The sequence below is a fragment of the Silene latifolia genome, chromosome 8, assembly GCF_048544455.1.
Source record: "Silene latifolia isolate original U9 population chromosome 8, ASM4854445v1, whole genome shotgun sequence".
Classification (NCBI taxonomy): Eukaryota; Viridiplantae; Streptophyta; class Magnoliopsida; order Caryophyllales; family Caryophyllaceae; genus Silene; species Silene latifolia.
The window spans coordinates 103,281,952-103,307,100 of NC_133533.1; the positions used below are offsets into that span (position 1 = coordinate 103,281,952).

A 25,149-nucleotide genomic window follows, 5' to 3' on the forward strand; every position below is an offset into this window, starting at 1 on the left:
GAGTGAGTACTAGTAGACAATCTCTCACTAACTCTTGACATTAAAAGCATGCATGGTTAGACCATTCTCAAGTAAGGTCACCGACTGGGTCGTGACCTTGTTGGGTCACCTTAATGACCCCTTAAACTAGGATTAAAGGGATGATTTTGGTGACCTTGAGTAAGTGACGGTCACCAGGTGACCTTGAGTTGAGAAGGTGGTGAATGTTGGTGACCCGGTAGGTGGCACTTTCTCATTGGCCGGAAACAAAAAAGGACAACCATCAAAACAAAGGACGGAAATCCTTGAAAGCTTTGATGTTGGCCTGCTGCTGCTGCACATCTCCATGTCTCCCAAAAAGAGAAGAAAATAATAAAGATGTAAAACAACAATTATATAGTAAAACACAATAAAATAAAATCTGAGCATACCCAAAATGATTTTATTTTTTAATTAGCTACAAAATGAACTTAGTTTTGACATAGTTTGAGCAACTTTTTTTTTTCTAGATCTGGTGAAAATAAACCCAAATCGATCAACCTACATAAAAAAAAAAATGATCAAGCTTCATTAATCTGGCGAAAATAATCACCTTCATTTGCAGAAATCGCCTTCATCAATGACACAGAAAATAAACCCTAAATCTGCCGAAAATGATCGAAAAGATTAATCCCAAATCGAAAAAAATGATCTTTATTTGTAAATCAAAAATTAATCAAGGCGATTAAGGTTTATTTGTAAATCGGAAGTCGAAAATAGGTTTATATAAATTGAAAATCGAAAATAATCCCAAATCGAAAGAAATCGAAAATAATCCCAAATCGAAAAAAAAATGATGGCGATTAATGTTTATTTGGTTGAACTTTGATTAATCGGAATGGTGATTTAAAGCTGATTTATGATGAATGATGTAGGTTTTGATTGATGAAATGAAGGAAGTTTGGATGAATGATTGAGAAAGAACTGAAGAATGAGGAACATGAAGAAAGTGAAATAAGTGATGAAATGAGTGGTTGGGAAAGGGATAAAGACGATATATTTGTATTTTTTGAGTTTTGTGAGTTTTTTTTTTTTTTTTTTTAGTTTTGGTTAATTATTGTATGAAACGGTTTTATAATGTAAGACGATATATTTGTATAGATCATAATAAAATAATTTTTTTGAAGTAATTAACGATTGCAAGATTATATGTCGATGTATTTAAACTTTGACTGTTCGATTGGATATAACCGTCTATCAAAATAATTATTTTTTTACGTTTTTTTTAATATTTAATACTGATTTAAAATTAATTTTTTTATTTATTATCCGGATCATTTTTTTAATATTAAGATATTAACAAAATTAAATATAAAAAATTAATTAATTTATAATTTGTTATTAATAATTGTAAAAGTAAGAGAGAGGTTTTTGATACCGTCGTCAGATAGCAAAAATAAATTCCTAGATACAACTAACAGAAGTTAGCAGCAAGTAGGGTCGATCTCCACAGGGAGATGGAAAAATATCAGCCTTAATTAAGTTCGTCCAGATAACCAGTCCTGGGGGTTTGAGGTGTATGTTCTATTCTAATGAGAGTAAGGAAAAGAAAGAAAGCAAGAGAGTGAAGATCAAACAAGCAGGGAAAGAGTAGCTAAGACAGTCGGTTCACCATGATTCGCTAGTCATGTAATCAAGGTCTCAGGTTAATGCAAGTATGGTCTATGGGGCAATGAATATCTCCTTCGGGTCTCAATTCGCCCTAAAGCACAAATAGCTTAGCTTCCGCCCTCGCTAGGTGCCCTAATGTTCGCTACAAGTCTCACCCTTTCCAATCTTCTGATCTAGGTCAAGGTTTACTGTAATTTGTTGACTAACTGCGTCGACTCAATTAGACAAAAACAATTAACAGCAGCGATTAACAACATAGGCTAAACTAGCATTAAACCTAGTAAATCAATTTACACTTTCCTTAGAATCATGGCTCCCTTATGTCTTAGCAAAGGAATTTAGCTGTGCATTATCATTGAATTAGCAATAATCATACATAAGCAAGAGAAATTAAACATCATAACAAGGCAATGAAGGGATTGAATAAAAACAATTATGAATAAGGAAAGAGAAGAAATAAAGAGCAATAAAGGAACTAAGATTAAGAAATAAAGGAGAGTAATGATACCGATTACAAGTTTTCGATCCAAGCAATAGTTCTAGAGTAAGAGTATGAGAGAGTATAGAGGAAGAGAGAGATCTCGTTGTCAAGAGATGAAGAGGAAGTAGTATCACGTACTACTTAACCTAGTTTAAATCCTCATTACAAAGCCCAACTCGAAATAAGGCAAAAACACGTATACAAGGTAAAAACCTCTCGATCGAGTAGAATGAAACCACTCGATCGAGGACATATCCAGCAATTCCTCTGGATCGAACAGAAATGGTGTTCGATCGAGAACTTCTTATATCAGCCTTATCGATCGAGCATCAGAACAACTCGATTGAGTGAACCTTCGATGGATAAAGCATTCGATCGACTAAATAATTAGTCGATCGAGCTATATTAGCACATAGGGCTCCTTGGCGCCTTCCGAGGTCAGCTCAAGCGTCTTCAAGTGATGGTTTCCAAGCTCCGTTTCCTTATTCTTCGCAAATGCAATGCAAATGAGACAAGTTTATGCTCGGTTTATCTTCTTTCTGGTCCGTACCTGCAATTTACACAAGACAAAACAAAGTAGACCATTCGGAGATATTTGTAGCTAGATGCTACATAAATAGTACAGAAATGCGTGTAAAAATGAGGTAAAAACCTTATATAAAATACACGCATCAAATCTCCCCAAACCAAACCTTTGCTTGTCCCCAAGCAAACTATGAATGCAACTAAAGACAACTAGTGGAACGGGACCAACTTATCAGCTACAAATCACCCACCCAAACTAGTTTAATGCAACAACTGACAAAGTGGCAAGTAGTAAGTGCAAACGAATTAAACTAATGTCTCAAACTTACTGAACTGTCGACCTTGCAAGACTTAAAAATATCGGACTCTCACGGGTCGCTCATCACTCAATTTTAAGCACAGGGCGAGTATATATGTAGAGGATAGAAAGAAGTAAGACATTCACCTAACTCGACCTACAAGAACATGCATGCAGTTTAACGTGAATAAAGTCTCTACAACCGTACATATGCATTCCAACCAACTAATGACCAAGACACATGCCGAGAACTTACATTTGGGTAAGTGAGGTACTGGGTAAGAAGGGGCGAAGATGAATCTGGATATGTGGAGTTAGCAGCCAAGCTAGCAACAACGGGTCCAAACTAGAGATACATCCCAACTTCATACTCAATAAATCAATACAAATTGGTGCTATAATGCAGCACAAAACTCACTAACCACCATACAATTATTAACTCCCCATAAGGTACGAATAGAACATGGGAGGTAAATCACAACATATTAAACTTCAGCTCATGATTTTTCATAATTTTTCTCTTTTTCTTTCTTTTTTTTTTCTTTTTCAATTCTTTTTTCATATTTTTTTCTTTCCACACAATTTTTCCATTCGTATTTTTCTTCTTTCCACTCCCTTCAACATTTCTACCAACTTCTCAAATCGGATATATAACCAAATCACAATGAAACATTCCAAACAACTACTGATTACTAGCTCGGCTAGGGTTGGCATAATTATAGATTGTAGCTAAACAGGACAAATAACGCAATTTGGCTATGTGAGGCTAATGGGTAGAATGAAATAAAGGGAACTGCCTCTCCTAACATGTGTCACCATCCACAGACCGAATGCATACAGGTATTAAGAAGACTAAATTCATGCTTATGCAAATTGATGTTACATGCCTTATAGAGAGTACTACTCACATCCTACATGAAACTGGTCATGAATGTCACCAGTTTTTTAAGCTCTAACCTCAGAAAGTAATGCAGTTTGCCAATAAATGAGTCAAGTCTATTCGTTCAGATAAGAAATAAACAAAAACTCGTAGATTATGCACATTACCATGCCAACAAAATGTCAAGAATATGCAAGGCAAGGGTAAAGACTCAAAGTTCAATCGTTCCGACGCAAAATAAAACGTGAAATTTTTTGATTTTTTCTTTTGAATTTTATGAAATTTTTTCGAATTAAATACAATGATGTATGCAAGAAATGAATAAACGTGTAAGCGGAAATACAAGAAAACATGCAGACACAGATATGGATGCATACCTCTCCAAACCAAACCGTACAATGCCCTCATTGAACCAAAAAGAGGGAAAGAATGCACATTAAAGAGCAAAAGCTAACGGGAGTCAAAAAACTTACAAGACAGCGTAAGGAGGGACCTCCCCAAACCGACCATGAACATGGGAGGTCGTGGGTAGCCACGCAGCAGCTCAATAGGTAGAAAACAAAAGCTGAATCACATAACTACTCGATCGAACAGATCAGAGTGGTTCGATCGAGTGGAATGGGTGTCAAAAGGGCTCGATCGAGAAGATGTTATACTCGATCGAGAGAAGTGGATTTGCAGCATTTCGATCGAGAGCAGCAGAAGCTCGGTCGAGTAAAATTCCAGCCAAAAAGGTTCGATCGAGTAGAAAAACCACTCGATCGACCTAAAGCACCTGCAAACCGCATAAAAGAAGTATAGGAAAGACGAGAGACGCATAGTTCAGCGTTCGAAGGTCAACATACAGCTAAAAGAAAGAAAATAAGTTTAAACCAAATTACAACAAAACAGTCCGGGTTGCCTCCCGGAAAGCGCAGGTTTAAGAGGTCCCGCATGACCTTTCTGGCTTCAATTGGCTGGCTCATCAAAATTGTCGAAGTACAAGACTTCGACACGGTTGTCTACATCATTTGCCTCATGATAATGCTTCACGTATTGCCCATTTAATTTGAACTTATTTCCCTCAGAACCTTCTAGATCAACAGACCCAAACTTAGTGATGGCTGTCACTATATAAGGGCCACTCTACCTAGACTTCAGCTTGCCAGGAAATAACCTCAGTCGGGCATTAAACAGCAACACCTTCTGCCCGACATGAAATTATCGAGGGATGATCCTTTTGTCGTGCCATCTGTTCGTCTTCTCTTTGTAGATGCGCGAGCTATCATAGGCTTTAAGCCTAAACTCCTACAGTTCATCTAGCTGCAATAAACGATTCTGACCACACAACTTAGGGTCAAAGTTAAGTTCACGAATTGCCCACCAAGGTTCACATTCTAACTCAACAGGTAAATGACATGACTTCCCATAGACTAACCGATATGATGCTGCACCAATCGGCGTTTTAAAAGCAGTCCGATATGCCCATAATGTGTCTTCCAGCTTAAGGCTCCAGTCCTTCCGTGACTTAGAAACTACTTTAGCTAAGATTTCTTTAATCTCACGATTAGAGACCTCAACTTGACCACTAGTTTGGGGATGATACCCCAAACCACGCCGGTGTTGAACACCAACCTTAGACAAAATAGAAGTTAGTTTCTTTTCTTTAAAATGTATTCCCCCTATCACTAATGACGACCCTAGGGACGCCAAATCGGGGAAATATAATCTTTTTAAACATCTTAATCACGGTCTTGGCATCACAATGGGGTGAAGCAATAGCGTCCACCCACTTAGACACATAATCAACAGCTACCAAGATATACTTGTTACCTTTACTAGATGGGAAGGGTCCTTGGAAATCGATGCCCCAGACATCAAAAACCTCGACTTCTAGGATACCATTTTGAGGCATCTCATGTATCTTTGAAATATTCCCTGATCGTTGTCAGACATCACAAGCTGAAACAAAAGCCTTAGCATCAGCAAACAAAGAAGGCCAGTAAAAACCAGACTGAAGTACCTTAGCCACGGTGCGCGATTGACCGTGGTGACCACCATATGGAGATGAATGACAGCCTTCTAAGATTGCCTTGGTCTCCCACTGTGGAATACACCGTCTGTAGAGACCGTCTGCACATTCCTTAAATAAATAAGGATCATCCCAGAAGTACTGCTTAGCGTTATACAGAAAATGCTTTCTCTGCTGATAAGAAAGGTCGGGGCGGCGTGCACCGACAACGTAATTAGCTAAATCTGCATATCAAGGATCTTGGTTAACAATAGAAGACAAAACAGCAAACAAAGAGTCATCAGGAAAAGAATCATGGATAGGTAAAGAATCTTCTCCCTCTTGCTGTGACAGTCTTAACAGATGATCAGCTACAACGTTCTCAGCACCTTTCTTATCTTTTATCTGCAAATCAAACTCCTGAAGAAGGAGTATCCATCTCAACAGCCGTGGTTTAGCTTCGTTCTTAGCAAGAAGGTGTCTCATTTACTGCATGGTCGAAAAAACAAAGAACTTCGACCCTATCAAATAAGAATGAATTTTTTCTAAAGCATAAACCACAGCTAGCAGCTCTTTCTCAGTAGTGAAGTACTTCACTTGAGCCTCATCCAGAGTTCGGCTCGCATAGTAAATTGTATTTAAAGCTTTGTCTTTCCTTTGGCCTAACACTGCTTCTAGTGCATAATCACTAGCATCACACATAATCTCGAACGGTAAATCCCAGTCGGGAGGCTGTATGATCAGCGCAGATACCAAAGCCTGCTTTAACCTGTTAAAAGCAGAAAGACGATCATCGTAAATACAAAGGGGCGTCCTTAAGCAGCAGTTGTGTAAGTGGTTTAGCAATTTTTGAAAAATCCTTGATAAACCGGCGATAAAAGCCAGCATGACCAAGGAAGCTCCTCACTCCTTTAACATTAACAGGAGGAGGTAATTGCTGAATCACCTGCACCTTTGCTTTGTCAACCTCAATACCCCTATCAAAAACTAAGTGCCCTAAGACAACTCCCTCGTTGACCATAAAGTGGCACTTCTCTCAGTTAAGCACAAGGTTAACCTCAATGCAGCGCTACAACACTTTGTCAAGGTTCGACAGACAGTTAGGAAAATCACTTCCATAGACACTGAAATCGTCCATAAAGACTTCCATAATAGACTCAATGTACTTAGAAAATATCCCCATCATGCACCTTTGAAAGGTGGTAGGGGCATTACACAAACCAAAAGGCATCCTGCGATACGCAAAAACGCCCTGAGGACAAGTAAAAGTAGTCTTTTCCTGATCATCCGGATGAATAGGGATCTGAAAGAACTCAGAGTACCCATCTAGATAACAAAAAAACTTATGAGAAGCTAACCTTTCTACCATTTGATCAATGAAAGAAAGGGGAAAGTGATCTTTCTTTGTGGCGGCGTTCAGCTGTCTATAATCTATACACATCCGCCAGCCAGTCACTACTCGTGTAGGTATTAACACGTTTTTGTCATTCGTGACCACAATAGTCCCTCCTTTCTTAGGAACTACCTGAACTTGACTCACCCACTTAGAATGACCAACAGAATAGATAATACCTGCGTCAAGCAGCTTCATTACCTCAGCCATCACAACATCCTGCATTTTCTGGTTCAGTCAGCACTGACCCTGTTTGCAAGGCTTGTGATCCTCCTCAAGCTCGATCCTGTGCATATAAATATCGGGACTAATCCCCTTGATATCATCCAAAGAATAACCCATAGCTTTCCTGTTTTTCTTAAGCACAGCTAACAAAGCAGTCAGCTGATCATCATCAAGCTTAGCACGAACGATAACTGGATATTACTCTGTATCATCTAAGAAAGCATATTTTAGATGAGAAGGGAGAGGCTTACGCTCAGGTACCTTTACCTCTATGGCGCAAAGAGTACTAATCATATGTTCCACTCTCTCTCCTTCAGCGTCGGTGAGTTCACGCTCATCTAAAACAGCTTCAAGCAAATCCAACACAGCGTCATTGTTATCTGGGTTATCTGCACACTCATCCAAAAGCATTAGAGCTTTTAGTGGGTCCTTTATAAAAGAACCCGACCAGAAGTCATAGACAGACTCGTCAACAATATCAACAGAATAACATGTATCCTCTATCATTGGCCGAGCCAAAGTGCTAGGCAGACTGAAATTAATCGCGTCGTCCCCTACTGCAAGAGTCAGTCGCCCTTGTTTGACATCAATAATCGCCCCAGCTGTACATAAGAATGGTCTTCCTAATATAATTGGGGTCCGGGTATCCTCAATTATGTCTAAAACAATGAAGTCCACTGGTATAAAGAACTTGCCTACTTTCACAGGCACGTCCTCTAAGATACCCAAGGGTCGTCTCACAGATCTGTCAGCCATCTGTAATGTAATGTTGGTCATTTTAAGGTGACCCATATTAAGCTTTTTGCAGATAGAAAAGGGCATGACACTGACGCTGGCTCCTAAATCACAAAGAGCCTTGTCTATTACTTCATTGCCTATGGTACAGGTAATAGAGAAACTACCCGGGTCCTTCATTTTAGGCGGAGCTTTAGTTAAAAGTAAATTACTAGACTCTTCCATAAATGCAACAATATCAAATTCATTTAGGTCTCTCTTACGCGTCACAATATCTTTCATAAATTTAGCGTAAGTAGGTATCTGGGTAATAAGTTCGGTAAAAGGGACAGTTACCTGGAGGTTCTTGACCACGTCCACAAACTTACCGTACTGTCGCTCAACCTTAGCGTCCTTCAGACGTCCTGGATAGGGTACTCTGGTAGCAATTAGTGGACGCAACTTTCTCTTTACCTTTATCAGCACGTGACGCCTTCACAGCAGGAGAAGATGACACAGTAGCAGAATTAGATAGTATATTTGAAGCTCCGCTGGTCCTGGCATTCGATCGAGCAGTGTCTTCACTCGATCGAATGGTTTTGTCATGAGAATCACTTGATCGAGGCATTTGAACCTCTCGATCGAGTTCTTTAATTTCTGGGTCTGTCGATCGAGGCCCAGAATCACTCGATCGAGTAACATTTTCTGCCAAAGTGTTCGATCAAGAGGAATAAACTCCTCGATCGATTTCTGTTAATTGGGCACCTCTCGATCGAGTAGGAATTATACTCGATCGAGTAGTGGGATGGGCTAGTTCATTCGATCGAACAGGAATTTCATTCGATCGAGTGGCAGGACGGTATTCAGAAGGGATATCGTCAATTAGCTCTTCCAACTCGTCATCCGGGGTATTATCAGCTGTCACAACCCCGTCTTCCGGCATCTTCGGTCCATCATAAGTAAGACCGCTTCGGAGATTAATGGTGTTGATTGGGTCATATGGGGGTGGTTTATTCGCTTGGTTTTGCGCGAGTGTTAGACACGTAACCTGCTCAATTAGTTCAGATATGGTGGTATTATCCTTGTCGCATTTCTTCACCAGCTCTTGCGTTAAATTCAATACCAAGAATTTCAGTTCAGCTAGCTCTCCATCTGTAGAGAGCGAATCTGGTTGCGGCATTGGAGTAGAAGGGCTAGAGACACCTTTTGTTGTCAAATCCTCATAAAGCTTGGAGAATGGTACCCCTTGCTTGTATTTTAGATAAGCAATAACACGCTCCACATCCGCCATACAACCGATAGGGTAATGTCCCTCCATACCGCATCTACCACATACTATCACATGCTCAGTAATAGCACAAACTTGTTCATGCTCACCCATAGTTTGTATAATCTCCGGACAACCTAGCCTTCCGCTAGGACTCTTCACCTCAGCTACTGCCAACTCGTTCACATGCCTACCTCCTCGGGGATTTCCGTATTCGGCAACATGAATGGCCATTTCTTCAATAAGATGCCATCCTTTATCATCCTCCACATTCTTCTGAAACCTCCCCTTGTCTGCATTATCAAGAATAGCCCTCTGGTCCGGATATAACCCATTGTAGAATTGGGTGCATAGGAACCATCGCTTGAAACCTTGATGAGGTACAGAACGGACGAGCTTCTTGAACCTAATCCAAGCCTCGTTCAAGTCTTCAGTAGGTAGTTGCTCAAATGCAGTAATTTGAGCTCTCAACGCATTAGTGCGCTGTGGTGGGAAATATCGCCCGTAGAAGGCTAAGGGAATTCCAGTCAGTTACACCGGCAGCTTTCCTGTCTAAGTCTCTCAACCATTCCCAGGCATCATCATGTTAGAAATCTATATCTCATTTAATCGACATATTCTTATATGTTTCAATTTAATTTAGTCATAAAATTAATTTGGATCTTATGCATGCAAACAAGAATAAAGATGAAGAAGAAATCGTCATTCTTACAATAGAAATTTCGGATTATTGGGCACAAATGAGTTCTCCTACTCACTTGTTCTTGAGCTCTCCTAATATGGATGAACAAAGATTCAAGGGTAGAATCTCTCCCAAAGATGAATACCCAAAGTAACCCCTCAAAAGATTAATATTATTAATACTAGAACAATATTAATCTAAAATAAAATTGACCCAAAATGGAATTTGGTCTCTTAATTTTCGATTAAGAGAAGGGAGAAGAAGGAAGAAATAATATCTCTAAAAACTCTCTATTTTTAGATGTAAGAATGAATAATAATCACTAGTTTGCATGTAGTGAATATTAGGTAAAAAATGAGCAAAAGACCCTTGGCCTTTTTCACTAGGAAAACCGGGTAGGGTGGGATGGTGTTGGCCAATGCATGATCAAGGTGCTCTTCACAAAAACAACTAGGTTTGCATGGCTAAGTATTAGGTTAATGATTATGCTTTCCACTCAATTAATCAACACAATATTTAGCCTAATACACCCTCTATTTCGGTCCATTTAAGATAAAATAGATTCCATTTTATCTTTGTCAATTTGTCACATGTCACAAGTCATGTAAAATTGTTATGCATTTTTAACATATTAAAAATCAGCGCATTAATAAAAAAATACGTCATGTACAAAATCGACTTAGTAATTCATAATTATTTGGACCAAAATAATTTACCAATTATAAATCACAACATCTTGTATTTATAATAAATTATTCATTCAAATTCAATTGTTTCCGTAAACAATAATTTCATCTAAGTAATAAAACAATTCGATCACTTAGACCGTATCTTATTTAATCAAGTTATAATGAGATACGTAAATATTACTTCCAAAATCGTCCGTCAATTTTAAGCAATTTAATTAACCCGTATCGTCATACGATCAATTAAATAATCAATTAAGAGTGTTACCCTTTAGGTATGACCTAAGGGGATCAACTGATCACCACCATCGCACGACAGTAATGTCAAACTCTAGTCAGCCAATCATTACCGATATGTGTGGACCGATTGTGATAAAGAAATATTACTTCCCAATTGTATTCTTAAAATGAGACTTAAATATGTGATCATTATGATCGACAGTTGTGATCGCATTATTGTCGGAGGAAACATATTCCAACACATCAGTCAAGGAAACACTACTACAAATCCAGGCAACTACAACGCCCCTTTAACAACGATTCACGAAAATCACAATAGACGTTGTAGAATGTATGGCGCGAATTTTACTAAACTTAATTACAACGGGTATGGTTATAAAAACCGTTGTTATTAGTTTTAACAACGGGTCACACATGCACAACCGTTGTTAATAATTTGGCGCAAAATTGGCGCAAAGTTAGTGAAAAGTAATCACAACGGTTACTTTTGTAACCCGTTGTTAAAACATATTTGACAACGGATGTTTTTTACAACCGTTGTTAAAACATATTTGACAACGGTTGTTGTTTAATAACCGTTGTCAATACCTTCCATACTATAAACCACACAAACACAAGTCTCTTATGAGCCCACAAAACACAACCCTTAATACACAAACACAAGCAGACAAACACAAACACAAAACACACACTTTCTCATCGTCTCTTTCTCTCTTTCTCATCGTCGCTTTATCTTCTCGCCGTCCTTTGTTGATTTCATCGTCTCTTACGTTCGTATTTATCAGGTAAATCTAAAATCCACCGTTAGTTTCATCGTCATTATTTTCTTTTTCTAATTATTTCTTTTGCATGTATGTGTTTTTATCGACCATTATGTTATTTGTTTAAGTATTGTTCGCATAATTAGTTAGTAAAACAATGAAGAAGCAAGATGAAGAAGCAAGATAAACATAATTAATATATATATATATATATATATATATATTTATAAATACATAAATTAAAAAAAAAATTACATTAATTCAAATGCAATTCTTATATTTTCATAGAGGATCTTATTCTCCTCTATCATATCCGTCCTCTCCTCCTTGGCTATTTGGAGGTTCCGTTCAGCAGTTGTTATATCGTCATTTAGCTGCAACTGCTGCTGCTCCGTCAAGCCATCTTCTTTGGCATCCTTCAGTACGAATCGAGCATCCGCAAGGTAGCTCTTGAAACTTTCCTCAATATGGAGCAACCGGCGGATGAAACTGTTGTTGTTCTCGATCATAGTAAGAGTCTTAAGGATGAAATCATTCATTTTGTTGGAGTTTGGAGTTTGTTTTGAAAGATTAAGTAGGGTTATTTATTTGGAGTTTGTTTTAACAGTTAGGGTTTGGAGATGTATATATTGAGATAATGGAAATGTTAGTTGAGATAATGCAATGTATTTATACTAAGCAATGTGTGGGTTGAGTTGTTTTTTAATTAATATATATGTTAGGAAGTTGTGCCATGCATAATCATCATCATATCTCTCAATGCTGCTTCAAATCTTATTACTAACCCTTCTCATTCCATATTGTCCGTTCATATGCACAGTGATGTCAGTAATAATGCATGCATCGGAATTATAACGGGCAGTAATTATGCATGCATCTAGTAATATTTAATTTAATTTTTTTTTTATTTTTTAAGAACAAACAACAACGGTTATTTACAAACAACCCGTTGTCGTTAGTTATAACAAAGGTTTTGTATATTAAAACCCGTTGTTATAACTTTCCCCCCAAAATTGAGTCACACTTTCCACAACGGGTTTTATACTTAAAACCGTTGTTAATATTTTTAACAACGGTTTCCTTAAGAAAACCAACCGTTGTTAAAATCTTTTACAACGGACGCTTTAACAACGTCCGCTTTTTTATATAACAACGGTTTTTGACCGTTGTTATAGCCTGTATTTGTAGTAGTGAAAAAGGGAAAAGAACTCACTTTACTCTGTCTTGCGTTACCCCAGCAGCTAGAGGAATGGTGGAGCAGTATTCTGTAAATAGCTCTATATGCTTGCAAGGATCTTCTCCAGGTACCCCCCTGAAGAGATTTCTCTCAACCAGCTGTATGTATGAGAGGTGGATTCCAAAGGTCCCCGAATCAGTAGTGGGTAACAAGAAACCTTTTGGAAGTTAATCCACCGTAGGCTCTGAATGGCTGGTTATATTCGGCATCCTAGCAGATAGAATTTACAGCGAAGCAGGTACGACAATGTTCTCTTCTAGAACAGATATCCTACAAAACTAATCAAGAACTTGCAAAAATATGAGATCAGTCACAAGGAATAAATTCCTTGAGACGAGAGACAAACTTAATAGAAGCAACAAAATTACGCCACCTTCCCGGCAACGGCGCCAAAATTTGATACCGTCGTAAGGTACCAAAAATAAATACCTAGATATAACTAACAGAAGTTAGCAGCAAGTAGGGTCGATCTCCACAGGGAGATGGGAAAATGTCAGCCTTAATTAAGTTCGTCCGGGTAACCAGTTCTAGGGGTTTGAGTTGTATGTTCTATTCTAATGAGAGTAAGGAAAAGAAAGAAAGTAAGAGAGTGAAGATCAAACAAGCAGGGAAAGAGTAGCTAAGACAGTCGGTTCACCATGATTCGCTAGTCATGCAATCTAGGTCTCAGGTTAATGCAAGTATGGTCTATGGGGCAATGAATATCTCCTTCCGGTCTCAATTCGCCCTAAAGCACAAATAGCTTAGCTTCCGCCCTCGCTAGGTGCCCTAATGTTTGCTACAAGTCTCACCCTTTCCAATCTTCCGATCTAGGTCAAGGTTTACTGTAATTTATTGACTAACTGCGTCGACTCAATTAGGCAAAAATAATTAACAGCAGCGATTAACAACATAGGCTAAACTAGCATTAAACCTAATAAATCAATTTACACTTTCCTTAGAATCATGGCTCCCCTATGTCTTAGCAAAGGAATTTAGCTGTGCATTATCATTAAATTAGCAATAATCATACATAAGCAAGAGAAATTAAACATCATAACAAGGAAATGAAGGGATTGAATAAAAGCAATTATGAATAAGGAAAGAGAAGAAATAAAGAGCAATAAAGGAACTAAGATTAAGAAATAAAGGAGAGTAATGATACCGATTACAAGTTTTCGATCCAAGAAATAGTTCTAGAGTAAGAGTATGAGAGAGTACAGAGGAAGAGAGAGATCTCGCAGTCAAGAGATGAAGAGGAAGTAGTATCACGTACTACTTAACCTAGTTTAAATCCTCATTACAAAGCCCAACTCGAAATAAGGCAAAAACACGTATACAAGGTAAAACCTCTCGATCGAGTAGAATAAAATCACTCGATCGTGGACATATCCGGCAATTCCTCTCGATCGAACAGAAATGGTGTACGATCGAGAACTTCTTGTATCAGCCCTATCGATCGAGCATCAGAACAGCTCGATCGAGTGAACCTTCGATGGATAAAGCATTCGATCGACTAAATAATTAGTCGATCGAGCTATATTAGCACATAAGGCTCCTTGGCGCCTTCCGAGGTCAGCTCAAGCGTCTTCAAGTGATGGTTTCCAAGCTCCGTTTCCTTATTCTCCGCAAATGCAATGCAAATGAGACAAGTTTAGGCTCGGTTTATCTTCTTTCTGGTCCGTACTTGCAATTTACACAAGACAAAACAAAGTAGACCATTCGGGGATATTTGTAGCTAGATGCTACATAAATAGTACAAAAATGCGTGTAAAAATGAGGTAAAAACCTTATATAAAATACACGCATCAGTTTTGGTGGGGTAGTGAATATGGTAAATGATTGGAAATGTTGGAAAGTGGGAAAATGATTGGGTTGGTGACCTAGGTCGTGACCTTCTCCTTGGGAGGGTGAAAGTGGGTCAAGATTAATAAGGTGCGATTAAGAGGAAAAATTTTGGTGACCCGATTAAGGCGACCTTCTGCTTGGGGATGGTCTAAGGGCGCACTTAACGGTAAAAGTTTTGGTCTGTGACGCTACGCCAATGGTTGGTTAAATCACCTTAGATAACAACATATTAGGCTAGAAATGTGAAGGGAGCGCCATAAGGATGATTTTGATGTTGACGGAGTTTGAGACCAGGGCACGAGTCTTAGAGAAATTGGATTAGAATAATTTTACTGTGTCAAGGTATATAAGACATTGCCTTAGAAGCTTAATCGCCCTCGGCACGGTGTTTTCCAACTGAGAACGACGCTCCCCAAGGTATACACACAGCTTTTCCAATTTGCACCCAATTGAAAGAGTAGGAACCCGAAAGTTGTTGCTCAGATTTAATAAGGAACAAAGGAGAGAAAGTATATTTTATAGAATGAAATTGGATGATAGTAAAGCTAGAAAATCGTCTTATTTATAGTAGAAATAGATACCAAATTCTGATGAGAATTAAATTGAAATAACAATTTTCAAAACTGAATTCGTGAGTAACAAGATGGGGAAGTCTCCTATACTGACTACACTAGACTCGAAGAGCCACCGTGCAACAGGAAAAAAAAAAATTAAGACTCGAAAAATTTTATTTGTTACAAAAACAAAACAAACCCGGCCGAGCCGGGCGGCGCGCGCATGGGGTGAGCTCATAGTAGCCTCCATAATAACAAATGCTTAGTTAAGGGGCACTTGATATATAAACATAAGAAAATTACTTATTTAAGCAATGTGGGAAAAAATACTCTAGCATTTCCAACAACAAGTATCACATTTCATGACTTTACCAGTGACATATGGGTTTGCACCATTGCGAAATCTTATGGTTGTTCGTGCTTACTAATAATTCCGATTCATACATCCAAAAGCTTGAAAGAGTTAATTCATAACTTAACCGTGTATTATAGATGTATTGTGGATGTAAACAAACTGTTAGGAAATAGGCTTGATATGGAAATATAAGTCTAGAGTTCTAGACAAAGTAGGATATTCGTTTATGATATTTTGTTAGTTCTTAATTAATATTGCATATTATTTAGGAATATTTTCCTATTGGAAAAATAGAGATAAGATATTAGAAAGTTTATTTGTTTCCTAATAGAATTAAGAAGGCATACTCTTTTTTGGTAAGAAGAATATTTGTACTACCCTATAAATAGGATTGGGTAGATTGCTCATAATTGTACCCAAGAATTGTGAGAGAGAGCCTAGCTGGTATAATTTGAGAGTTCTCAAAGTTGTAGTGTTACAAAGAGTTCTTTGTAAGTGGCCTTGTTGATTAATACAATAAGGGTGTAGGAGAGTTCTTCAACTAAAATCTTGTGTGTTTTTCCATACTTTGTTTTTATTAACCACTTAATACCTAACAAATTGGCATCCGAGCTAGGTTGAAGATTCCGCTGCGATGGAGAAATTATTAGGTGGTAAGTTTGAGATGTCGTTGTTCAATGGTAAGAACAACTTCGCGTTATGGAAAAGCATGGTAAAAGATATCCTCATACAGCAAGGGTTACATCAGACCCTTGAGGACAAGAAGCCCAAAGATCTAGAAGATTCCAAGTGGAATGAGATGAAACTACGAGCAGTTTAAACTATTCGGTTAGCCCTTGCACCAGAAATCAAGTATAGCGTTCTTGATGAAGACAATCCGAAGAGTTTATGGACAAAACTAGGGAACATATACAATGCGAAGTCCCTAGCAAATAAATTGTTTTTGAAGAAAGACTTGTTTGAGCTCGAGATGGAAGAGAACGGCGATTTGCGGGATCATCTTAGCAAGTTTAATGGCTTGATCACCCATTTGGCTAGTTTAGATGAGACATTCAAGGAGGAAGACAAGGCGATAATGTTGTTGGCATCTATACCAAATACTAATCATTATAATAACGTGATTACTAGTTTGTTAGTGGGAAGGACAACTTTAACCTTGGATGAAACTGTCGTTGTTCTATTCAAAGCGGACAAGTTGTCAAAGCAGGGCTCAAGTTCGAGCACTTCGGAGGTAGGTGGTGCACTAGTAGCTGACGGTAGTGGCGGTAGATCTTCAAAAAAGGGCGGGCGCCGTAAGGTGAAGTGTCACTATTGCAAGGAACTTGGACATATTCAATATGAGTGTCTCCAAGTGAAGGAGGACTTAAAATTATTGAAGGAATCTAAGGAGAAAGGAGTTGCAGCTGTGGCGGTCGAGTGTGAAGATGGTGATTTGCTCTTGGTACAAGAGAAGTGTGAGGCTAAGGGAGAGTGGATCTTAGACTCCGGGTGTTCATATCATATTTGTACAAAGAAGGAAAGTTTTTCTTCTTATGAAAAGTGTGAGGGAGAGTTCATAACTTTACCTACTGGAGAAAAGGTGAAGATTGAAGGAGTTGTAGAGGTCAAGATAAAGCTTCATTACAATCAAATACTCTATCTAGCTGAGGTTAGACATGTGTCTAAGTTAAGCCAGAACTTAATCTCAATAGGGAGATTAGATACGCTTGGGTACAACGTTCATGTACGGGACGGAAGGATTATGGTCACTAATGGGTTCTCGGTGACTATAGTAGGAAGAAGAAACAAGAGAAACCTCTATGAGCTCGAGCATTGTGGAGAGGTTTGTGTTTCAGGGGAGGCTTTGCCAAGACGAGTTCGTCACAGTGAAGTTGTTCGTCATTAATCAAGGTTGACTAACATATTAAGCCTATGGGGAGGTTTGTTAGGAAATAGGCTTGATATGGAAATATAAGTCTAGAGTTCTAGACAAAGTAGGATATTCGTTTCTGATATTTTGTTAGTTCTTAATTAATATTGCATATTATTTAGGAATATTTTCCTATTGGAAAAATAGAGATAAGATATTAGAAAGTTTATTTGTTTCCTAATAGAATTAGGAAGACATACTCTTTTTTGGTAAGGAGAATATTTGTACTACCCTATAAATAGGGTTGGCTAGGTTGCTCATAATTGTACCCAAGAATTGTGAGAGAGAGCCTAGCTAGTATATTTTGAGAGTTCTCAAAGTTGTAGTGTTACAAAGAATTCTTTGTAAGTTGCTTTGTTGATTAATATAAGAAGGGTGTGGGAGAATTCTTCCACTAAAATCTTGTGTATTTTTCCATACTTTGTTTTTATTTACCACTTAATACCTAACACAAACTATGGAAGAAATGCTATACCAAACCATAATTGCTTTGTGCTCCTTGTTAGAAGAAAGTTAATGGTGTCATACAATAAACTAAAAACAAATTAACTTCAACTAAAATTGAAAGCCCTAAATAATTAAACTAAAAACAAATAAACAAAAACTAATTAAGAAATTAACTTCTTCAAACTAGTGGTGCCATACACTGGCAACTCCTCGCTGAAGGTACTAACACCAATCGAACTCAAATTCTCCAACTCAAATAGATCAGAACTTGCACAACTTTCGTCGTCTTCGTCATCATTGTCGTCATCTAGTTTCATCAATTCTTCATCTGAACACATCTCAAAGCTCAACAATTCTTTGTAATTATGATCATGGTTATTACTATGGCTTCGGTTTCGGTTGATCTTCGTTATCATTGACTCAATTTCATTTTCTTTCTTTAGCTTCTTATTATGTTGTTGATGATCGAAAGCTGCTTTTGTCGACGAGACGAGCAGCTTTCGATCATCAACATTGTGTAGGTTATCTTTTCTACACAACGACTTAGTATCGTCGTCTTCGATGATAAAGGTATTCACCGGGTAAAACCTAACTGAACGATTCGATTTCTCAGTCGATATCGTAGTTTTACTCATACATGACCTCGTAAACGACGATGCTGACGAACAAGTGGACGTCGACATCGTCGTTAATGGCGGATTCTCCGGTGACCTTCTCGGCTGAGCGACAGCAGCGTTTCTGAAAATCGAATTCAGAAACGCCACGATTCGTGCGCCGGGAGATACCGGCTGTTGTTGTCGCTGTTGCTTGGATTTCTTTAGGTCACTGTAAATCTTCAACGCTTTCAATTTCGTTTTGTTGAAAATTCTCGACGGTGTTTCACGTTTCGGATGCGTGAAACACGAAGAAGACGATGACGTGGACGATGAACCTACGTAATTACTTGATCGATAAGGTACCGAATTCTGACGAACGAATTTGATTTTGTTATGATTCGCATTTTGATGTTGATAATAACCTTTCGGTTGTTGTTGTTGTTGTGGTCGTGGTTGCGGTGGTGTTGGCGGTGATTGTTTATCGATCCAGGAATCGATCATAATAGCGTGACGAAGATTGATAGTTTCCAAGGTATTACTATCGCTTCGCATTTTGCTCCTCCTTTGTTTGGATGCATGTGTGTAATCGTAATCAATAGCATCATCATTGTTATTGCTATAAATGGTTGTGGTTGTAGTTGCGGTTTTAGGTGTGGAGTCGGTGTCAGTGTAAGTGTCGTCGATGGACCGATAAATGGCATCGAGGAGGATGGAGGAGAAGGAAGGGGTTTTAGCCCTTCGTTTATGGTTAATGTTATTGTGAAAAGGAATGGTTGTGGTAGTAGTAGCTGTTGTTTGGAAAGTAGACATATTGGATGATGGTTTATTTTGTTGTGGTGAAATGAGATTAGAATAGGAAGAATTCATATTTTCCATGCTGATTGTTGCCCCCTATATATATAAGGAAAATTGGAAGTACCTTGTACTTAATAATGTGCTTAGATTAGCATGTGAATATGGGTTCAATTGTCTCCCTACCACAATGTCAAAAGCTGATAAATGCATTTAGTGATGTAAAACATGACCATGTTTTTGTGGTTCGTATTCGAGTTGGGTAGGATTATAAGAATAGTACTGGTTTGACCATATGATACTATAATTAGGGAATGTAATAATTAACGGAGAGTACACCTGACTCAAAACCTTACTATGAGACTGACGCATATAAAAATTTAAAAAACGTGGGGTTATTATTTTAGTTAGCCAATATCGTTAAATGATGAGTTTATCTTGCAATGGTTAATAAAAAACCGTTTAACATAAGACCTACAATGATAATAATAATAATAATTGGTCGGGGGTAAGAATGATGTAAGGCAACTAAAATGAAGGGATGAAAAGAGACAGAGATTGAGAATGGCAGAGAATGAAAGGATAGGAGAAGTGGGCATATGAACAGTGTGTACAGGGGAAGTTGCTTTTAAAAGGAATGAAAAAAGCCGAAAAGAGGAAGAGTTAGCCTCGCGTGCGGGAAGGCAAAGGAAAAGAAAGTCTGACAGCTTGGATAATCTAGGAGTCTAGGATTAACCGTCTCTATACACTCCTAGGTCATTTAACTTTATGTTAAAGTTTACATTATTGTGTAAATGTGGTTGTTTGTACGACTAATTATTACTCTTTATACTTGCTTTGTTCTTTACATAATTATTGTTGGTGTATAAAAAGTAAAAATAAAGAAATATTGTAGATGGTACCAAGAAAAAACACTTGAATTATGTTGGTAATGTACTAATGTGGGCGTGATGTTGCTTTTTAGAGGAGTTTAGGTTTGGTCTAATTATAGTGTTACAATTATGATTGTGAGGTTTTGAATTCTTAATTAAGGCAAAAATATAAATACTTTGTAAAATTAATCTCGAGTTTTATTGAACCCTTAATTATATATCCGTATAAGGTATAAGACTTTTGAGGTTATGTCAAAGACTTTGGTATGAAATAAATGCTCTTGTGTTATACTCTGTATTTTATTATGTTCAAAATAGCTCGTATTGATTCATAGTGTTTTGATTGAGATATTGAATATTGATAAACAAAAAAAGTCTTTAGTTTTTCTAAACTTGTTCAATTAATCAAAAGACCTTTGGAAACCTATCCAACACAAAAGGAATTCTTAATACACTCTTAAGTCTATTTTTAGGGAAAATACACACTTATGTCTAGAGGAGAGGGTAGGAAGAAGGTAAATTGTGGGCGTTAAATTTCAACTTCGCTAAATTGAAAGATTAACTTGCCATGTAATTATATATACCACTTTGTAACGAATTTGATTAATTTGGGACCTCACCCTAGAGCGATATTACTCCGCAATATCTCGAACAACATCACAACATTGTCTGGCCTTAGCTTATATTTGTCGACTTTATAACATTACCGAGTTTTCTTCAGTAGGCACATCAATCGGGATTCCATAATTGTTGGGAAATTAACGACAATCTCCCACGCGCAACGGAAGCAACCAATTGACAAGTAAACCGTAAAAGTAAATAAATGTAAGCAATAATAAGATGAGACAGTATTTAGGGTTAAACCCAGGGCAAAACCTTCCAAACCGGAAGTAAAACCCACTAGCCAAATCGACTAGAATCCACTATAATAATATAGTACCAGTACAACGTAGCCGTCTCTAATTAATACCAATTCGAAACCCACAACAATATAAGATAACAACCACTAGCTCTCCAGTAATATTAGTCAATGCCACTAATATCACCCCTAGAGTAACCTCCTAAATTATTGTATAAAAACACCCGCTGTACTCTACCTCACCCTCAAACCCTGACTGTATTTTTATTTACAGTCGCCTTGTTTGATTATATTTTTGTGAGATATCTTTTCCAAAGGATTTACAATCCTTTATATAGCAACATGAAATGACGTTAGATTTTACACCATAAAATCACTTCACGTTATGATACAAATGGATTAATACAATTCATTCGTTTCACCAAGTGCAAATGCAATTTTCACGCAATGTTAAGCTAATGCATTGACACTCATTTAACACTACCTAAGTTACATGTACATTATTAATTTTATGTAACATGTAACACTTAGCAAATTGAATACCTTGTGTTGGATGTTTTAACCCAACAAATCACCCCATCCAACACAAGTGACAACCACCGAGGAATCAACCATTGGCCTTATAAAATCACCAGCTGCACACCCGATTTAGTATCCGATCTCCACCCCTAACTCAATATCACGGCCAATCCACCGTGTACAGCCTAAACCCAGTCAATGACGTTACTTGACTCCGGAGAGAAACTTCTTGCTCTCCACCTTTCTACCAGCAGGAATTTTACCTTTGCACCCGTCTGCAACCTGAAAACAATCTACCTTCGTCGCCTCTTCCACGAACGAAACACGTGCACGACTTTTCCATTTCCAGCTATCCTTTGAGGTTTTTACTGCATATTCATCCAGACGGTATAAACCACGACGTAGCTCCCCCTTCATGAGGACCATAGAACCCTTAGTAACTTTTATTACTCCCCCATGAGCTTTACACCCATAACCCTCGGAGTCTAGTTGACTAAGTGAAATTAAATTCTGCCGCAACTTTAGAACATAGGCAACCTTGTCCAAAGTGTGCACCACCCCATTTGACAATTTGATTTTTACCACCCCCCTAACACCCATGACATTAACTGTTGAGTTATCAGCCAAACTCAATGTCCTAGCCACGCTTTCTTGGAGCTCATCAAAACTATCCTTCCGGGTACAAATGTGGTTGACACAACCAGAATCTAATATTCATTCTTCCTTGGAAGATACGTCGTTCACATCCGTGACCGCAAATATGTCACTATCATCGGTAAGGAAACAACCACTACTTCCTTCACCGGCAACCAAGTTGGTGTCGCCCTTGTTTTCTTCATTCCCGCATTTCTTAGGACAAAACCGCCTAATATGCCCAAGGTCACCACACTTGAAACACTTCACATCATTATTCCTAGAAGCGTTCTGGACCGAGACCGCCATGCTTCGATCCATCCTCCCCTGTTAAACGATCGACCTCTCCCATCCCGAGCAATCGCAATCGTACCCGCGTCTTGTCACTCCAGTACCTCGGCCTTGTCCTTCTTCCTTGCATCAAAGGACAATAAAGTTGTTTGTGCTTGCTCCACCGTGATGGTGTCTTTACCACACAAAATAGTATCCACATAAGTCTCATATGTGTCTGGGAGAGAATTGAGGAGTAATAACGCCTTATCTTCTTCCTCAAGTTTTACTTCGATCTTCTTTAACTCGTCTAACAGTCCATTGAACAAATTCACATGTCCAATTAAATTATCATCCTCATCCATCCTCAACCGATATAACCGCCGCTTCAAAAGCAATTTGTTGGTCAAACACTTCGCCATGTAGAGCTTCTCCAACTTTTCCCATATAACTGATGGAGAGTCGTCATCAAGAACACAATTGATGACAGAATCCGAGATGCACAACCTAATAGTACTTGCACACTTAGTGCAAACCTCTTCCCGATCGGCATCACTCATCTTCTCCGGCTTACCGTCAACTCCTTTCAAGGCTCATCCTTCTTTGCCAAAGGGTGAAACTACTTTTACCATCAAATTTTGGAAGTGCAAATTGAGACCCCATATTTGACATCCTTGCCAATTAAACCAGCCACCAGACCGAGCCTAGTGGCTCTGATACCACTGTTGGGAAATTAACGCCAATCTCCCACGCGCAACGGAAGCAACCAATTGACAAGTAAACCGTAAAAGTAAATAAATGTAAGCAATAATAAGATGAGACAGTATTTAGGGTTAAACCCAGGGCAAAACCTTCCAAACCGGAAGTAAAACCCACTAGCCAAATCGACTAGAATCCACTATAATAATATAGTACCAGTACAACGTAGCCGTCTCTAATTAATACCAATTCGAAACCCACAACAATATAAGATAACAACCACTAGCTCTCCAGTAATATTAGTCAATGCCACTAATATCACCCCTAGAGTAACCTCCTAAATTATTGTATAAAAACACCCGCTGTACTCTACCTCACCCTCAAACCCTGACTGTATTTTTATTTACAGTCGCCTTGTTTGATTATATTTTTGTGAGATATCTTTTCCAAAGGATTTACAATCCTTTATATAGCAACATGAAATGACGTTAGATTTTACACCATAAAATCACTTCACGTTATGATACAAATGGATTAATACAATTCATTCGTTTCACCAAGTGCAAATGCAATTTTCACGCAATGTTAAGCTAATGCATTGACACTCATTTAACACTACCTAAGTTACATGTACATTATTAATTTTATGTAACATGTAACACTTAGCAAATTGAATACCTTGTGTTGGATGTTTTAACCCAACAAATCACAACATTGTCTGGCCTTAGCTTATATTTGTCGACTTTATAACATTACCGAGTTTTCTTCAGTAGGCACATCAATCGGGATTCCATAATAAATCAACTGGTGATTAAACTGAAGTAGTCAATTACTTATGAACTACTCCGTTTTTTCTTAATTTTATTGATGTGAGAGAGTATTCATTTTATACATGATAACAAATCACAAAGTAAAGTTTTCTATTTATAGTAATATGTTACTATTATAACGATTTTTCTAACGTGTGTCTTAAAAGCACACATTAAAAACCGATTGGTATAAATTGATAATAAAAATAAAGGATGAGGAATATAACAAAAATACAGCCTCCGTACGTCGAAGGTGGAAGCTAACGTGCATAATTATAAAAGCAAGGTGGTAAAGAAGTGTACGGCTACTTTGAGGCTCGGAGTTATCATTTCCTTGATCCCTTCGTATTTTTTCAAATTAGTTCCAAGTACCACAAAACACTACGGAGTATTTACTATTTTAGCTAATGACCTTTACACATACAGATCACACGCCCATTTAACATACTGTAGTAGCACAGGCACAGCTAACAAGTGCAGCCAGGGGCTACCCAAAAGTTATTTTTTGGTATAGCAAAAATATAAGATGCTCGAAACTATAAATACGATTCATTTTTATGTATCCTTTTAAATTTCGATTCTTTGCCTTTTTTATCACTTAGAAACTATGCAATTATTTATTTTACTTATAGATTTATCATGTCTTGATAGAATAATAAGGAGTATTAAAAGTAACTCAAAATCTAGTACGAAACAAATACGGAGTAAGGGATTGTTTGGTTGCCTTCCAAATTTATGTGAATTGGAAGTTTCTAGGAAGTGCAAAAATGAGGTCTTGTTTGGTCACCCAATTCATGAGAAGTTGGAGTTTTTTTTTTTTTTGGCAGCAGAAAAAATAAGTTCCTTACGCAGTACCTACCCGACTCTCGGAGTCGGAATTTATTAATACATTATTAGGATAAAAAAATTAAACTACAGATGGGGTTGTTTTCCAAAAAAAGGCTTCTTGGCGGGACGATCAGAGCTGACCAAATGAGCGAACATTTCTTTTCTCTTCTTT

General features: G+C 37.9%; 1 protein-coding gene across 1 annotated transcript; it reads right to left on the minus strand.

Annotated features, from left to right (window-relative positions):
• Positions 1 to 18,166: 18,166 nt before the first annotated feature.
• Positions 18,167 to 19,634, minus strand: LOC141595799 (protein BIG GRAIN 1-like B). Its single transcript, XM_074415762.1, has one exon. The coding sequence runs from the start codon at positions 19,570 to 19,572 to the stop codon at positions 18,262 to 18,264; it is 1,311 nt and encodes a 436-aa protein (XP_074271863.1). The 5' UTR covers positions 19,573 to 19,634; the 3' UTR covers positions 18,167 to 18,261.
• Positions 19,635 to 25,149: the final 5,515 nt, after the last annotated feature.

Coding starts and splice junctions, on each gene's coding strand:
- LOC141595799 (XM_074415762.1), bottom strand. CDS start 19,572: ATGGAAAATATGAATTCTTCCTATTCTAATCTCATTTCACCACAACAA.